This window comes from Neodiprion virginianus, chromosome 2 (genome assembly GCF_021901495.1).
Source record: "Neodiprion virginianus isolate iyNeoVirg1 chromosome 2, iyNeoVirg1.1, whole genome shotgun sequence".
Classification (NCBI taxonomy): Eukaryota; Metazoa; Arthropoda; class Insecta; order Hymenoptera; family Diprionidae; genus Neodiprion; species Neodiprion virginianus.
The window spans coordinates 42878407-42893846 of record NC_060878.1 but is presented as its reverse complement, the minus strand read 5'-3'; the positions used below and the strand labels follow the sequence as shown (position 1 = coordinate 42893846).

Sequence of the window (15440 nt, the reverse complement as noted above, 5' to 3'; positions counted from 1 at the left end):
CCTAACCTAACCTAACCTAACCTAACCTAACCTAACCTAACCTAACCTAACCTAACCTAACCTAACCTAACCTTTTTTTTTTTTTGTTATCGCTGGAAAAATGCCTTATGCACACCCCGAGGGTCCGCGCAAGGATCCTCGGGGTAGTGTGGGACTCGCACCCACTAAAAAACCAGCGGCCACCCTGGTGCGGGTAGGGGACTCCCCGGAACCGCGCGAGGCATATCTTCAGGGAGCCCCCCGGCACTTATACGCGGTTGCGTATCCAACCTGTCGGGGCTTGCGCTTCCCCTTCCCTCCCCTCGCGCTAGCTATAGTGACGACTACTAACTTCCTCGTGAGGATCCTCCCCCTGTCTGCTCTGTGGCTGTCGCTTCGTGAGTCGAAGCCGCCCAATGCCGAGGGTGATTCCCACTCTCTGCGCCCTTAAGGGGCCAAGACTACCCTCGCGGGGGCCGGGCAAGACTGCACGGCGTCGCGCTCCAGTCGCCGTCCCAGGGGGTTGGGGCCGAAGATGAAGAGGAGGCATTAGGCAGAGAGGCCCTAGCCCTAACCCTAACCGGGGGCCTACTGCGACCTACGCCGCGCTACCTGTCACCACCTATGCCCCTCTGCGCCTCCCCCGGCCCGCCCTGAGGGACGGAGCGGAGCTCGGCCGGCAACCCACCCCGCCAACCCGTTCAGGTCCCCACCTATCCGAACTACCGCTGTTCTGCCGTTCGGCCCGCGTATCCTACCCTACCGGGTCTCATTTCCCCCGCGCTGCGAGGCCTGCTGCTGCCGCGCTCTCTCCTCTATCTCTTTCGCGGCGATCACCCGCTCCGCGAAGCGGGCCACTGCCGCCCATCCCTCTCCCGAGCTCGACATCGCTCGTACTAATCCAGGCAGGGTCAGGTCCCCCTCAATGGCCTCCCGCAGGGCCGCCCTATCCTCCGCCCACGCTGGGCATGTTTCCACTGTGTGGCTCGCTGTGTCCGCGGCCCCCCCGCAGTGCTGGCAGTCCGGCCGTTCCGCCCTTCCTATCCTGTGCAGGAAGTCGGCGAAACAGCCGTGGCCCGTCAGCACCTGGGTCAGCCGGAAGGTCAGCCCTCCGTGTCCCCTGCCGTGCCACTCATCCCAGTTGCCTTCAATCGCCGCTCTCAACCTCCCACTGGGGAGGTCGGGACCCTCCAGGGACCTCCTCCAACATTCGCGGGCAACGAGGAGCTCTCTCGCCCTTACAGCCTTTGCTTCTTCAGCCGAGTAGACTCCCGTAATCGCTCGCGCCTCCCGCATCCAGCCATATGCCCGTCGGTAGGCACCAGCCACCAAGTGCAGCGGCGTTGTTCGGGCTAGCAGGGTGACGGATACCATGGACGCCGTCCGGTATGCCGCGACCACTCTCGTGCAGATCTTCCGCTGGAGTTTCCCCATGGCTCGTTGGATGGGCCTGGATCCTTCCGCCACGTCCCCCCATACCGGGGCCCCGTACAAGATGACCGCGAACAGGGTCCCTGCATATAGTCGCCGCTTCGCCTCCGACGGCCCTCTCAGGTTCGGCATTAGTCGGGATAGGGCCCTCGTGATGCCCCCGACCTTTGCTTCCATCGCCGCGAAGTGCACCCGGAACGTAAGCCCGGAGTCCAGCCAGACCCCAAGGTACTTCATGGATCCCGCCAGTGGGATCCTCTGCGAGCCCACCCTCACGTCCGGTGTGTGTCCCACCATCCTCTTTCCAGCGCGGCCGAAGAGGACCGCCTCCGTCTTATCGGCAGAAATTCTCAGCCCAAGGCCCGTTATGCTTCGGCACACCCTCGCCACCATTACGTTGGCCAGCGCCACCGCTGAAGCCGGATCCGCCGCGGCACTCAGGACCAGGGTGTCATCCGCGTAACATACTACCGCGGTATCCGGCTCCGCTCCAACCTGCAGGACCTGGTCGAACGACATGATCCACAGTAGGGGACCTAAAACAGATCCCTGCGGAACTCCAGCTGTCACCTCCAGGCTGCTCACTCCCCCGCCCTCCGTTACGTACTCGACGTACCTGTGACAAAGATAATTGTTAATAACATGCCGTATATACGCGGGTACTCCCTTTGTCGCGAGCGCGTTCGTGATGACTGGCCATGGGAGGCTGTTGAACGCGTTGGCTATATCAAGAGATACAGCCACCGCACAGCCTCCCATCCTTGTGGCGCCCTCGACGAACTCCCGCACTCTAATGAGCGCGTCGATCGTTGACCGTCCTTTCCGAAAACCGTACTGGTCGTCTGACAGCCGTGCCCGGGGGTTCTCCTCCATCCAGTCCCCCAATCGGGAAACCAGTACCCTTTCAAACGCCTTCCCCAGTTCGCCCAGAAGGCATATAGGTCTGACCTTAGGAAGAGGTCCGCCGGACGTGCCTCCTTTGGGGATGAGCACTAGGCGGGCCCTCTTCCAAGTTCGCGGGACGTGCCCCTCCCGTAGGCACGCCGTAAACATCCTGGCAATCAGGGTGGTCATCCCCTCGGGGACTCCCGCCCACGCGGCTCCTCTGACGCCGTCTGGTCCCGGGGCGGTGTTTCGCCCGCTCCCCTTCTTAAACGCGGACTGAACTTCTTCGGTCGTGACCGCCCAACCCTCATCCCAGCTCCGGTCTTCCTGGCCTATCGGTGCGCTGCCCTCTCCTCTTGGGAATAACGCCGTAAGGAGTCTCCCCAGGGTTTGGCTGTCGAGAGTTTCTGTCAGCCCCCTCGTGGCGGTGCGAAGCCTGCCCAGCACTAGTTTGTATGGTAGGCCCCATGGGTCCGCTTCCACGGAACCCACGAGGTCTTCCCAGGCTTTGGCCTTCGCAGCCTTGATGCCATCCCGCAGCCTCCGTTTGCTGGCGCGGTACTCGGCCTCTGCATCATGGTGGGGGCCGCTGGCCGCTCTCCTGATTCTGGTAAGCCGTCTTCTTGCTGCCACGCAGCGCCTGCGCTGTTCAGTCAGGTCCTCGTTCCACCAGTGTGTGGTCCTCCTGCAGCTCTTGGGTCGGGCTCTGGGAGCAGCCGCGTCGCAAGCCTGCGTCATGGCTCTCTCCACCCATGCGGCGAGGCCGGCCGATGTGGTCTGATCCTCTCCCGTTGGTCCCCATGCCAGACAGGTCTCTAGGGATTCCCGGAAGCACTCTGTTTTGAATTTACGCCAGTTCCATCGTGCGTGTCCCCCCCCGGCCACAGATCTTACGCGCCGGGGGACCCGTACCTCGTAAACTATGTAGAGATGGTCCGATAGCGTCTCCGTCTCCGTAAGGACCCGCCATTGCTGTACCATCGGCGTCAAATTCGGCGTCGACCACGTCAGGTCGACAACCGAATAGCCCTGTGCCCTGACACATGTTGCCGTGCACCCATCATTATGCAGGCTTATTCCGCACGACGCCGCCCATCTCTCCAGAAGCTCCCCCCTGCGGTTGCTCCCCGTTGGGTCCCATGTCGGCGAGCGGGCGTTAAAATCGCCGCCCACCAATACTCCCCTACCGCCACCGCCTGCTGACCGGACCACCCGATCCAGGTCGTCCATGAATGCCTCAAAGGCTTGCATGGAGACGTTGGGGGATATGTAGACAGACACAATTGCTAGATTTCCGCATTTAGCCGCTACGTACCCCCTTCCCCTCTCCAGTAGGGAGCACCGTGGTGCATCACCCTCCGTCCTCCAAAATATGGCCGCAAGGCCATCCTCACTGCTCAGCCAACTGTCTGCACCCGGGATGGAGTGTGGCTCGGATATGAGACACACATCCACCCCCTCTTCCAGCGCGAACTGGCTCAGTAGGTCCTGAGCCCCCCGGCTATGATTCAGGTTGCCCTGTAAGAAGAACCTGGCCATCTGTTATGTTCCTGGCTACGGGCCCCCGACCCCGTTCGCTAACCGACGCGCAGCGTCCCGACCCCATCCTGTGGGCGCTGTTCCTCCCCTTGGTATCGCACACTACACATTTCGGGGCGGATGTGCAGCTCCTCGCCTGGTGCCCCTCGCTGCCGCATCTGAAGCACGCGCGCCCGCGCGCTGCCGGTGCGTTGCACGAGGTGCCTATGTGGCCAAAGCCCCAGCACCTATAACATTGCCGGGGCCGCGCCTCCAGTAGCTCGACTCTGGCTATGGTCCAGCCTATTTTAAATTTCCCCTTTGCCGCTACGGTTGTGGCTGCTCTTAGGGGGCATTGCACCCAGGCGCTGAAGAGCCCGCCAGCCATTCTGCGAGGGGGGCCTACACGTATCTCCTGTGGGCCGCATCCTCCCTGCTCCGCTAGGGTGCGGGCCAGCTCCTCAGTTGTAACCGAATCGTCCAGCCCTTGCACTCTCAACTCCCCCTTAGTTGACGGTCGCGTCACCTGGACCGCATCGCCATATCTCTCTCCGATTATGTTGGAGAGCCGCTCCGCCAAGGCGTCCGCCTTCTTTGCATTTTCGGGTCCGGGTATCTCAATGAGTACCCCACCGTTGGCTGCTCGCCGGACCCTGGTCCCTCCTATATCCAACTCCTCTAGTTGTATTTTGCTACGGGCGAATTGCAGGATTTCTGCATATCGGGAGCTCTCCCCTCTGCACTTAATTGCAACCGCCGCGGTTCTCGGGGCCTTTCGCGCGACTCCGGGCGGTTTGCTCGCCCCTGTCTGCGCCTGTGTCGACGGTGGGACCCTTAGTCTGGCCTCCGCTGCCGACCCACTATGGTTTGCCCCTCCGGAGGGGGTCCCTGCGGTTAGTCGCTCCTCCTTCTTCTTCCTCTTTACGTTCGCCGTCGCGCCTTTCCGTCGCACCTCGACCCAAGCGACGTCGTCTGTCTCCATTGGGGAGTCTGCCGCGCCTGGGGCTTCCACCATGGGCTTGGTGATTTCTCGGGCAGTGTTAGGCACCGCAGACGCTTTGCTGGGCGGTTCGGGGCCTGCACCTCTTCCTCTTGCGGCGCCCAGGGCAGTCGCGGTGAGGCTTAGGTTTGGGCTTCCCCCGTCTCTCGTGCTGCTCAGCATGCGGGAGATCCGGTTCACCTCTTCTCGAACTTGCCTGAGGGCCGCTGCTTGCCTGGCCAGCTCTTCACTCCTGGCCCTGTCCTCATCCGGGACCAGGTAAAGCTCGGAGTCCGTGAATCGGAGTCCGAGATCTGACGCGCCGGTCGACGTCGCTGTGGGCTGGCCCTCGCTGGTTTCCACTGCCGTGCCCACCGCTGCCGCCTGAATATCGAGCGACAGCGTTGTTGGGGGTGTCCCCCTGGTGACCGTCGCGTAGGTATCTACGACGGGGGTTTTTGCCCCGGTCTGGGCTCTCCCTAGGGCCACCCGATACTCCTCAAGCTTTCTCTGTAGTTTCTCTCTCTCCCTCATTCCATCCTGGACCTGGATTTCCAACCTCCTCTTCTCCTCCAGGAGCTCTGCGGGACCGGCTGCCATTTCCGCTTTGCCGGTAAGGGTGAGCAAGGCGTTTTTCGCCCAGCCCACTCTTCTTTTTATTTCCCCGCTCATCCTACCGTTCATAGATTTGCATCTTACCCTGATGCCATCGATTTCCTCAATCCAGTCTCTGATCTGGGCTCCCAGATCTGCCGCGGTCATATGTCTGTATTCGGCGGGACCTATGCCCGCCGGCGTGTCTTCTGGGGAACTCGTCCCCGTACCGGTGGTCTTTCCCCTGGCCTTCGTGGCGGTAGGGGGGGGTTTTGCCATCCCCGGACGTTGACTGTGTGTAACTTCCTCGGATGCCGAGTCGTCTGTGTCCGAGCCCCCTGCGGCGTAGGCTCCCTTGTTGTTGAGGACAACGCGCCGCTTTTTGTCCTTAGGGCGCGTACCAGTACTTTTCTTTTGCTGTTGTTGTTGCTGTCCTTCACTCTCGTTGGCCGAAGGCGCATCTCTCGCCTCTCCGGCCCCGCTTTCTACGGCTCCCGGTATGCCTCCCCGCGTACTTACCGGCCTGCGCGACAGGGTCGGCTCCTCGTCGTCCGTGGAACTCGCGACTCCTGGTGGGGTGAGCTCGCTCCCCTTCCTCTTGCTCCCCTGTTGGCACAGCGTCTGCGGGGGTTGCTTATCTGCAGGTGCCGTTGTCGTGGTCTCCCCCTTCCCCTCCTTCCCAGGGGCCTTGGCCGCATGTGTATCAGCCACTGGGTCCGTTCCCGTATTTGCCGTGACTGGGGGCCAGCTAATTCCCCTAACGATGGGGCGTCCCCGTATCTCCCTGTCCTCTCCTCCTCCTCCTTGCTTGGTTTTATTTGGGTGATCAAAAATTGAGATATCCATTCTGTAACAAAAAGTAAATAACGACGGTTCGGCCATCATGGCAGCCACACCGCGGTGTGGCATCTATCCCCGCCGGTAAGAGTCCTACCCCCTCGAACGGAAGCCGCTGTCGGTTTGTCAGGTGGTCTGCCCTATCCGCTCGAACCCCCCGTCCCTACATCTTTAACGTCGCCAGGCCGGGGATTCCCCTGTCAATCCGAAACAGGGTAGGCCCCGACCCGGTAAGACGTTGCCGGATTTGCCCTACCGGACGTCGGGTATGAGGAAATACTGACCGGGTAATCCTCCACACATGCGCCCGGGATCCGAGGTTTGACTCCCAGATTGGCTCCAGTCAGCTGCGAGGAGCGGTTCTCCCACTTTGGACATGTGGTTTCCTGGGACCTTCGCCAGGGAACCGAGGTTCCGTGGCCTTACGTTTACCCGTAGTACGCCACAGAGGTCCGGTAAAGGTACTGACTTCACCCGCAGCCCCGGTCGGTCGGCAACTACTCCTTCCTTGGCTAGTCTCTGAGAAATCGCCCCAGGGGCCCCGACCGCATCCCATGTATACATCGCCCATTCACACTAACATTCATACACCCAGCCCCGAGGGGCTGGGCCGGCTGTTCTTAGTGGACGCTCGTCTAGAATCACTTCCGCCACGGGGTTTTGAAGCCCCGGGGCGTCGGGTCGTCGAGATTCATCGCGGCCGTCAAGCCCCTACACCACGACAAGGTGACAGCCGACGTAGGGGAACCTAACCTAACCTAACCTAACCTAACCTAACCTAACCTAACCTAACCTAACCTAACCTAACCTAACCTAACCTAACCTAACCTAACCTAACCTAACCTAACCTTTTTTTTTTTTTTTTTTTTTTTTTGTTATCGCTGGAAAAATGCCTTATGCACACTCCGAGGATCCGCGCAAGGATCCTCGGGGTAGTGTGGGACTCGCACCCACTAAAAAACCAGCGGCCACCCTGGTGCGGGTAGGGGACTCCCCGGAACCGCGCGAGGCATATCTTCAGGGAGCCCCCCGGCACTTATACGCGGCTGCGTGTCCAGCCTGTCGGGGCTTGCGCTTCCCCTTCCCTCCCCTCGCGCTAGCTATAGTGACGACTACCTTCCTCGTGAGGATCCTCCCCCTGTCTGCTCTGTGGCTGGCGCTTCGTGAGTCGAAGCCGCCCAATGCCGAGGGTGATTCCCACTCTCTGCGCCCTTAAGGGGCCAAGACTACCCTCGCGGGGGTCGGGCAAGACTGCACGGCGTCGCGCTCCAGTCGCCGTCCCAGGGGGTTGGGGCCGAAGATGAAGAGGAAGCATTAGGCAGAGAGGCCCTAGCCCTAACCCTAACCGGGGCCTACTGCGACCTACACCGCGCTACCTGTCACCACCTATGCCCCTCTGCGCCTCCCCCGGCCCGCCCTGAGGGACGGAGCGGAGCTCGGCCGGCAACCCACCCCGCCAACCCGTTCAGGTCCCCGCCTGTCCGAACTACCGTTCTGCCGTTCGGCCCGCGTAACCTACTCTACCGGGTCTCATTTCCCCCGCGCTGCGAGGCCTGCTGCTGCCGCGCTCTCTCCTGTATCTCTTTCGCGGCGATCACCCGCTCCGCGAAGCGGGCCACTGCCGCCCATCCCTCTCTCGAGCTCGACATCGCTCGTACTAATCCAGGCAGGGTCAAGTCCCCCCCAACGGCCTCCCGCAGGGCCGCCCTATCCTCCGCCCACGCTGGGCATGTTTCCACTGTGTGGCTCGCTGTGTCCGCGGCCCCCCCGCAGTGCTGGCAGTCCGGCCGTTCCGCCCTTCCTATCCTGTGCAGGAAGTCGGCGAAACAGCCGTGGCCCGTCAGCACCTGGGTCAGCCGGAAGGTCAGCCTTCCGTGTCCCCTGCCGTGCCACTCGTCCCAGTTGCCGACAATCGCCGCTCTTAGCCTCCCACTGGGGAGGTCGGGACCCTCCAGGGACCTCCTCCAACATTCGCGGGCAGCGAGGAGCTCTCTCGCCCTTACCGCCTTTGCTTCTTCAGCCGAGTAGCCTCCCGTAATCGCTCGCACCTCCCGCATCCAGCCATATGCCCGTCGGTAGGCACCAGCCACCAAGTGCAGCGGCGTTGTTCGGGCTAGCAGGGTGACGGACACCATGGACGCCGTCCGGTATGCCGCGACCACTCTCGTGCAGATTTTCCGCTGGAATTTCCCCATGGCTCGTTGGATGGGCCTGGATCCTTCCGCCACGTCCCCCCATACCGGGGCCCCGTACAAGATGACCGCGAACAGGGTCCCTGCATACAATCGCCGCTTCGCCTCCGACGGCCCTCTCAGGTTCGGCATTAGTCTGGATAGGGCCCTCGTGATGCCCCCGACCTTTGCTTCCATGGCCGCGAAGTGCACCCGGAACGTAAGCCCGGAGTCCAGCCAGACCCCAAGGTACTTCATGGATCCCGCCAATGGGATCCTCTGCGAGCCCACCCTCACGTCCGGGGTGTGTCCCACCATCCCCTTTCCAGCGCGGCCGAAGAGGACCGCCTCCGTCTTATCGGCAGATATTCTCAGCCCAAGTCCCGTTATGCTTCGGCACATCCTCGCCACCATTACGTTGGCCAGCGCCACCGCTGAAGCTGGATCCGCCGCGGCACTCAGGACCAGGGTGTCGTCCGCGTAACATACTACCGCGGTATCCGGCTCCGCTCCAACCCGCAGGACCTGGTCGAACGACATGATCCACAGCAGAGGACCTAAAACAGATCCCTGCGGAACTCCGGCTGTCACCGCCAGGCTGCTCACTCCCCCGCCCTCCGTTACGTACTCGACGTACCTGTGACAAAGATAATTGTTAATGACATGCCGTATATACGCGGGTACTCCCTTTGTCGCGAGCGCGCTCGTGATGACTGGCCATGGGAGGCTGTTGAACGCGTTGGCTATATCAAGAGATACAGCCACCGCGCAGCCTCCCATCCTTGTGGCGCCCTCGACAAACTCCCGCACCCTAATGAGCGCGTCGATCGTTGACCGCCCTTTCCGGAAGCCGTACTGATCGTCTGACAGCCGGGCCCGGGGGTTCTCCTCCATCCAGTCCCCCAATCGAGAAACCAGTATCCTTTCAAACGCCTTCCCCAGTTCGCCCAAAAGGCATATAGGTCTGACCTTAGGAAGAGGTCCGCCGGACGTGCCACCTTTGGGGATGAGCACTAGGCGGGCCCTCTTCCAAGTTCGCGGGACGTGCCCCTCCCGTAGGCACGCCGTAAACATCTTGGCAATCAGGGTGGTCATCCCCTCGGGGACTCCCGCCCACGCGGCTCCTCTGACGCCGTCTGGTCCCGGGGCGGTGCTTCGCCCGCACCCCTTCTTAAACGCGGACTGAACTTCTTCGATCGTGACCGCCCAGCCCTCATTCCAGCTCCGGTCTTCCTGGCTTATCGGTGCGCTGCCCTCTCCTCTTGGGAATAACGCCGTAAGGAGTCTCCCCAGGGTTTGGCTGTCGAGGGTCTCCGTCAGCCCCCTCGTGGCGGTGCGAAGCCTGCCCAGCACTAGTTTGTATGGTAGGCCCCATGGGTCCGCTTCCACGGAACCCACGAGGTCTTCCCAGGCTTTGGCCTTCGCAGCCTTAACCTAACCTAACCTAACCTAACCTAACCTAACCTAACCTAACCTAACCTAACCTAACCTAACCTAACCTAACCTAACCTAACCTAACCTAACCTAACCCAACCCAACCCAACCCAACCCAACCCAACCCAACCCAACCCAACCCAACCCAACCCAACCCAACCCAACCCAACCCAACCCAACCCAACCCAACCCAACCCAACCCAACCCAACCCAACCCAACCCAACCCAACCCAACCCAACCCAACCCAACCCAACCCAACCCAACCCAACCCAACCCAACCCAACCCAACCCAACCCAACCCAACCCAACCCAACCCAACCCAACCCAACCCAACCCAACCCAACCCAACCCAATCCAACCCAACCCAACCCAACCCAACCCAACCCAACCCAACCTAACCTAACCTAACCTTTTTTTTGTTTTTTTTTTTTTTTTTTTTTTTTGTTCAGCGGCGAAGGGGAAATCTTCAAAAGACATCCGGTTGTTCTTGGATGTCATCGGATAGTGCCGGATTTTTACCGGCTAAAACCCCTCCGCCGCTCATCACCCAGGACGAGGCGGAACCGCTTTCGCATTACTTCACCTCGTCCCTGTGGCCGGCCTGTTTTCCTGGCCTCTCGTTCATTCCGCGGCCAGCTCGCCAGCCGACGCGGAGTGTGTTCCTTGCCGGCCTGTCAAGGCTGCGCCTCCCTACCGTTCCTTGTGCTATACATTAATTATAATTACCATTACACTTCTACTTTACGTTAACCACCTACTCGCCACTTATGCAAGCAGTCACCCGCTTGCTAGTGACTGCATGAGTTAGTTACTATCCCTTCCTATTTCACTCATGAGTCAACTACTATTAGTATCATATATAAATTAATGATAATTACCATTATCCCACAGAGCAGTTGAGCAGTTGTTGTTATTTATTGCTCCGGCCGTTCTACCGCACGCGCAGTACGTACACACAGTGCGCGACCTACTGCCGGCGCGGAATTTGCTGACGCAAGGGTTTCGCGCCGGCTTGCCCGCACTGTTGTGTCTGCCCGCGCTACTTAGCGCACACATGGTACGCGGCCTACTGCCGGCGCGGAATTTGCTGACGCAAGAGTTCCGCGCCAGCTCGTGTACACCTGCTCTGTGGTTAACGCCCTGCCGCAGTCGACCGTGACTGTCATGCTATAATAGCGTGACCACCCAGGCCCATTAATAGTGTTAATTGCTACTTACTACTTACAATGTACACTTATTCTAGTGTTAGTATTATTTACTACTTAAATGTAATCTTACCGTCTACTGGCGGTAACCTGCCGAGTCTTGCTGCTCGCCGGAGTTTGCTGGCTCAGCAAGGTCGCCAGCCCGCGCCCGATTGTTTATAGCTTTAAGTTCGTCGCCAGTCGACGCCGCTCAGCCGTGACCCACTGCCGCCGGTATTTTGCTGACGCAAAGTTTACGGCGGCCTAGTCCCGCGTCACCACACCGTTAATTGCCCGGTGTCTGGTGGCCGCTCATCACTTGGGTTACCTTCTGGCTAGTCTGTACCCTTTTCACTTATTCGCATAAACTAAATCTACACAGTTTCAAGCTGGTTCGCTGGTTGGCTTTGCAAGAATGTCCTGCCAAATCGCTTATTTGTCTGTGTCGGTAGTCCCACTTCACGTCTTACAGCACACTATCACTATCAATGTTTTCTGCAGAGCATATTGCTGGCCGTGCTTACGTGGCCCCAGCCATGCTTCTGCACACTTTCCTGCAACGTCCGCGTCCTTTCCAGTCGCCAGTCTGAGCAGGTGACTCCCTTGTCTACTGTGGACCTATGGTGTGGGAACATCCTCTCATGTTCGGCCCAGCTGATGCACTGGCAATCGGCGGTAAATACCACGCCGTCGAGTACCACGATGTCTAGCCCCGGCGGTTGCATGTTTAACGGGCTGCACGAGTTCGTTAGCATTTGCTGGCCTCCGTACCTGCGTTTCAGGTACAAGATGGCCCGGTTGTTGCCTACGTAATTAACGTCACCGTAGGTCATACGAACCCTTGCACCCTCACTGCCCGGCATTGTCGCACTGACCGCGGGCGGTCCTCTTCCGATCTCCTGGGCGGCATGCTTTGCCGCCAGGCGCACGATCTTGTCCTGTAACACGCAGATGTTCGATGCGTCGCTGGGGGGCTCGGTCGCATCGTCCGTGAGGTAGCCCGCGCTCTTGAAGCAAACGGCGTGCCTGTAGGCCAGGTCGCAGCCGCACGCCATGGCGGGCGTGGGCGTGCCAGGGTTGGGTCCCCTGCCTGGCTGTTCGCCCCTTCTGATCCTTTCAAGCTCCTCCTTGTCGCGGAGCACTCGTTTGATGTATGCAGCCACCGCACTCCACTGCTCCGGCCCTTTCAACATGGCGCACACTACCTCCCGGATGTTCGCGGTCGGTCCGGTCACGCTTCGCAATTCTTCTCTTGGTTCCTTCCATGCCGGGCATACGAACCACGTGTGGTTAGCGTCGTCCGCAGCGGCTTCGCAATGGTGGCACCGTGTCGTCATCTCCTTGCCTATGCGATGGAGGTATGTACCGAAGCACCCGTGTCCCGTTAGTCCTTGGGTTAGGTAGAACTCCATCTGGCCGTGCCTCCTGTCAATCCAGGGTACTACCGAGGGTATCGCCTCCCTCGTCCATGCCCCCTTCTCCGCCTCTCCCCATTCCGCGTCCCATGCCTCGGTGGTCTTCAGCCGCTCTTCGCGTCTTAATCTGGCCCTGGCCGCCTTGCTGCGGACCCTGCTTATCGCCTCCACCTCCGCGATTCTCTTCCGTTCGGCCGCCATCAAGTGCAGCGGGATCAGGCCCGCCAGCACCATAACGGCCGGCGTCGAGACAGTGCGATACGCCGACACTACACGCAGTGCACTGGCCCTTCCCGCCGCCTCCAGTCTACTCCTGTTCCTCGCCACCGAAAGGGCGTCGGCCCATACTGGGGCTCCGTAGAGCGCAACGGAGTAGGTCACACTCGCCAGGAGTTTCCTTTTTACGTGGGCCGGTCCCCCTATGTTAGGCATTAGCCTGCCAATCGCCGCAGCTACGCCCATGGCCCTGTTAGCGGCCTGCCGCACGTGCGCCGCGAAGTTCAACCTGGCGTCGATGGTCACTCCCAGGTACTTCACGCTGTCTGTAGGCTTCACCTCATGGCCCTTGACTTTGATAGGGTTCACCTTCAGCGAGTGTCGCCTGGTTATTACCACTATCTCCGTCTTCCTTTCCGCCAAGTCCAACCCCACACCAGCCAGCCATGCCCAGGCACTGCTGATCGCTTCGTTGGCCTTGCACTCGAGCAGTTCCGCCGTCCTTGCCGTTACCACTACAGCTACATCGTCGGCAAAGCCGATCGTTGTCACCCCTTCTGGCATTCTCAGCCGTAGCAGGTCGTCATAGGCCATGTTCCACAGGAGTGGGCCGAGGACCGACCCCTGGGGGACCCCTGTCGTCAGCCGGCGCGTTCTCTCACCTTCGCTGGTGCGGTACAAGAGTAGCCTGTTTTCCAGGTAACTCTTGACCATGGCCAGGAGGTACGCCGGCATGTCCCTCCGCTTTTTCATTGCTTCCAGGATAACTTCGTGCCCCACCACGTTGAAGGCGTTTTTGACATCCAAAAGCGCCAGCAAGCAGGGGGTAGCGAAGCGGCCTTTGCGTTCATTCGCTTTCCTGGCGATGTCGACCACCTCGTCGATAGCTTGGTTGGTAGACCTACCCCTGCGGAAGCCGAACTGGTTGTCCGCCAGTCCGCCCGACGCGTCCAGAGCTGCCTCAAGCCTGGCGTGCAGCAACCTTTCCAGCATCTTGCCGGCGGTATCAATCAGGCTGATGGGCCGGTATTTCGTTGCCTCTCCGCTCTTAGCCTGCCCCTTAGGCAGTAACACCAGCCTTTGCCTTTTCCACCTATCAGGGAAAGCGCCACCGCGGAGGCACTCGTTATAGGCCCTGAGGAGCGCGTCTGGGTAGCGCTCGGCAACCACGGCCAAGGCTTCGTTCGGCACTCCGTCGGGTCCTGGCGCCTTTCCCCTACCGAGCCTCCGTGCCGCGTAGACGAGTTCCGCCTCGGTGAAAGGTTCTATGGGGCCACCGTCGCCGCAGGGCGTGTCGCTTGTTGTACTACCCTGCGTTGGGAACAACTCATCTAGCACCCTCTCGACTGTTACCGGGTCGTCAGGCTGCCCCAGGCCCCCAAGCTTCTTGGTGACCAGCTTGTACGGCAGCCCCCACGGGTCCTCGTCTACCGCCTGCAGCAGCTCCTCCCAGCACTTAGCCTTACTAGCCTTAATCCTGTCTCTCAGGCTTTTTTTGGCGCGCCTATATTCCAGGGCTCTCGCCGCGTTGCCCTCGCCTTCGGCCCGCGCTCTCTGCATGCGCCGCCTGGCTCTGATACAGTCGCGTCGGAGCTGGGCGATCTCACTGGTCCACCAGTGAGCGGCGGTCTTACCACGTGGTGGCCTTTTTTTTGGCATCCCCGCATCGCATGCCCTGGTGATGATGTCCATGAGGGCGGCCACCTCCGACTCGCCGGTCTTGGTTGGGCCAGGCCTGTACTCAGCTTTCTCGGCGTCGAGGCAGGCTGCCATGGCCACCTTGTCGAGATTCCTAACGGCCCATCCCCCGCCAAACCGCTGGCTGGCACTTCTGTCCGTTGCCTGAGCTCCACCGTGCGCCACCCACTTCATGCAGATGTAGCGGTGGTCGCTCAGGCTCTCTTCCTCGAGGACCGTCCATCCCTGTACCTCGGCTATTACTCCGGGGCTGCCGACCGTAATGTCGATGATCGACCTCGCACCAGTGGCTTCCCTGCTCCAGGTTGGGGCGTCTCCCGTGTTTATGGGCCAGAGGTCGAGTCTGGCTAGGAATTCCGACACGATCTCGCCCCTCTCGTCCCATCTATCGGATCCCCACAGCGGCGACTTCGCGTTGAAGTCCCCTGCTATAAGGATCCTACTCCCAGCCGCCCTGACTGCCTCCTCGAGGCCGTCCAGCCGCATTTCCAGGGCTTGCGTCGACGTGTTGGGGGAGAAGTAGCAACTGAAGACACTCGTGCTACCTACCCTCGAACACACGAAACCTTCGCCTCTACCACCCAGTGTCAGGCTGCAGGTCAGATTACTCGTCCCAAGGATAGCCGCGTCGCCCCTCGTGTCCACCAGCCAGCTACCCTGCTTCCCGGCCCCGCTAGGCTCAGATACCAGCAGTATGCCGGCCCCCATAGACATGGCGGTCTGAGTCAGCAGGTCCTGGGCGGCCCGGCTCCGGTTCAGGTTAACCTGGAGTATTACTACCCCAGGCCTGCCCCCGGGTCCCGTGCTGGTTTTCCTCCTTACTCCTGGCATACTGGAGCGCTGAAATCGAGCCTCCTCCCGAATGATACGCCATGCGTGGTGGGGGAGAGCATTACTGCCGTAACCCCCGCCGTGCCCGTCTCCCGCTTGGCTGGTGCGCTGTTGTGCACCCTCCTAGCGGCCCTTCCTCCCTGCCGGAGTTTGGCTTTCTGCAGTTCCTCCTTGAAGGAACTGCAGCGGCCACTCCCCGAGAAGTGGTCGCCTCTCAGGCCCCGGTTCTGGCAGGTCAGGCACCTCGGGCACCCCTGGCACTCATTC

At 60.6% G+C, this 15440-nt stretch overlaps 1 protein-coding gene across 1 annotated transcript; it reads right to left on the bottom strand.

Annotated features, from left to right (window-relative positions):
• Nucleotides 1-738: 738 nt before the first annotated feature.
• LOC124297841 (uncharacterized) lies at nucleotides 739-6787 on the bottom strand. Its single transcript, XM_046749163.1, has 3 exons — nucleotides 6480-6787; nucleotides 3878-6233; nucleotides 739-3813 (listed from the first exon to the last, which is right to left on the bottom strand). The coding sequence occupies exons 1-3, from the start codon at nucleotides 6785-6787 to the stop codon at nucleotides 739-741; spliced, it is 5739 nt and encodes a 1912-aa protein (XP_046605119.1).
• Between the last annotated feature and the right edge of the window lie 8653 nt (nucleotides 6788-15440).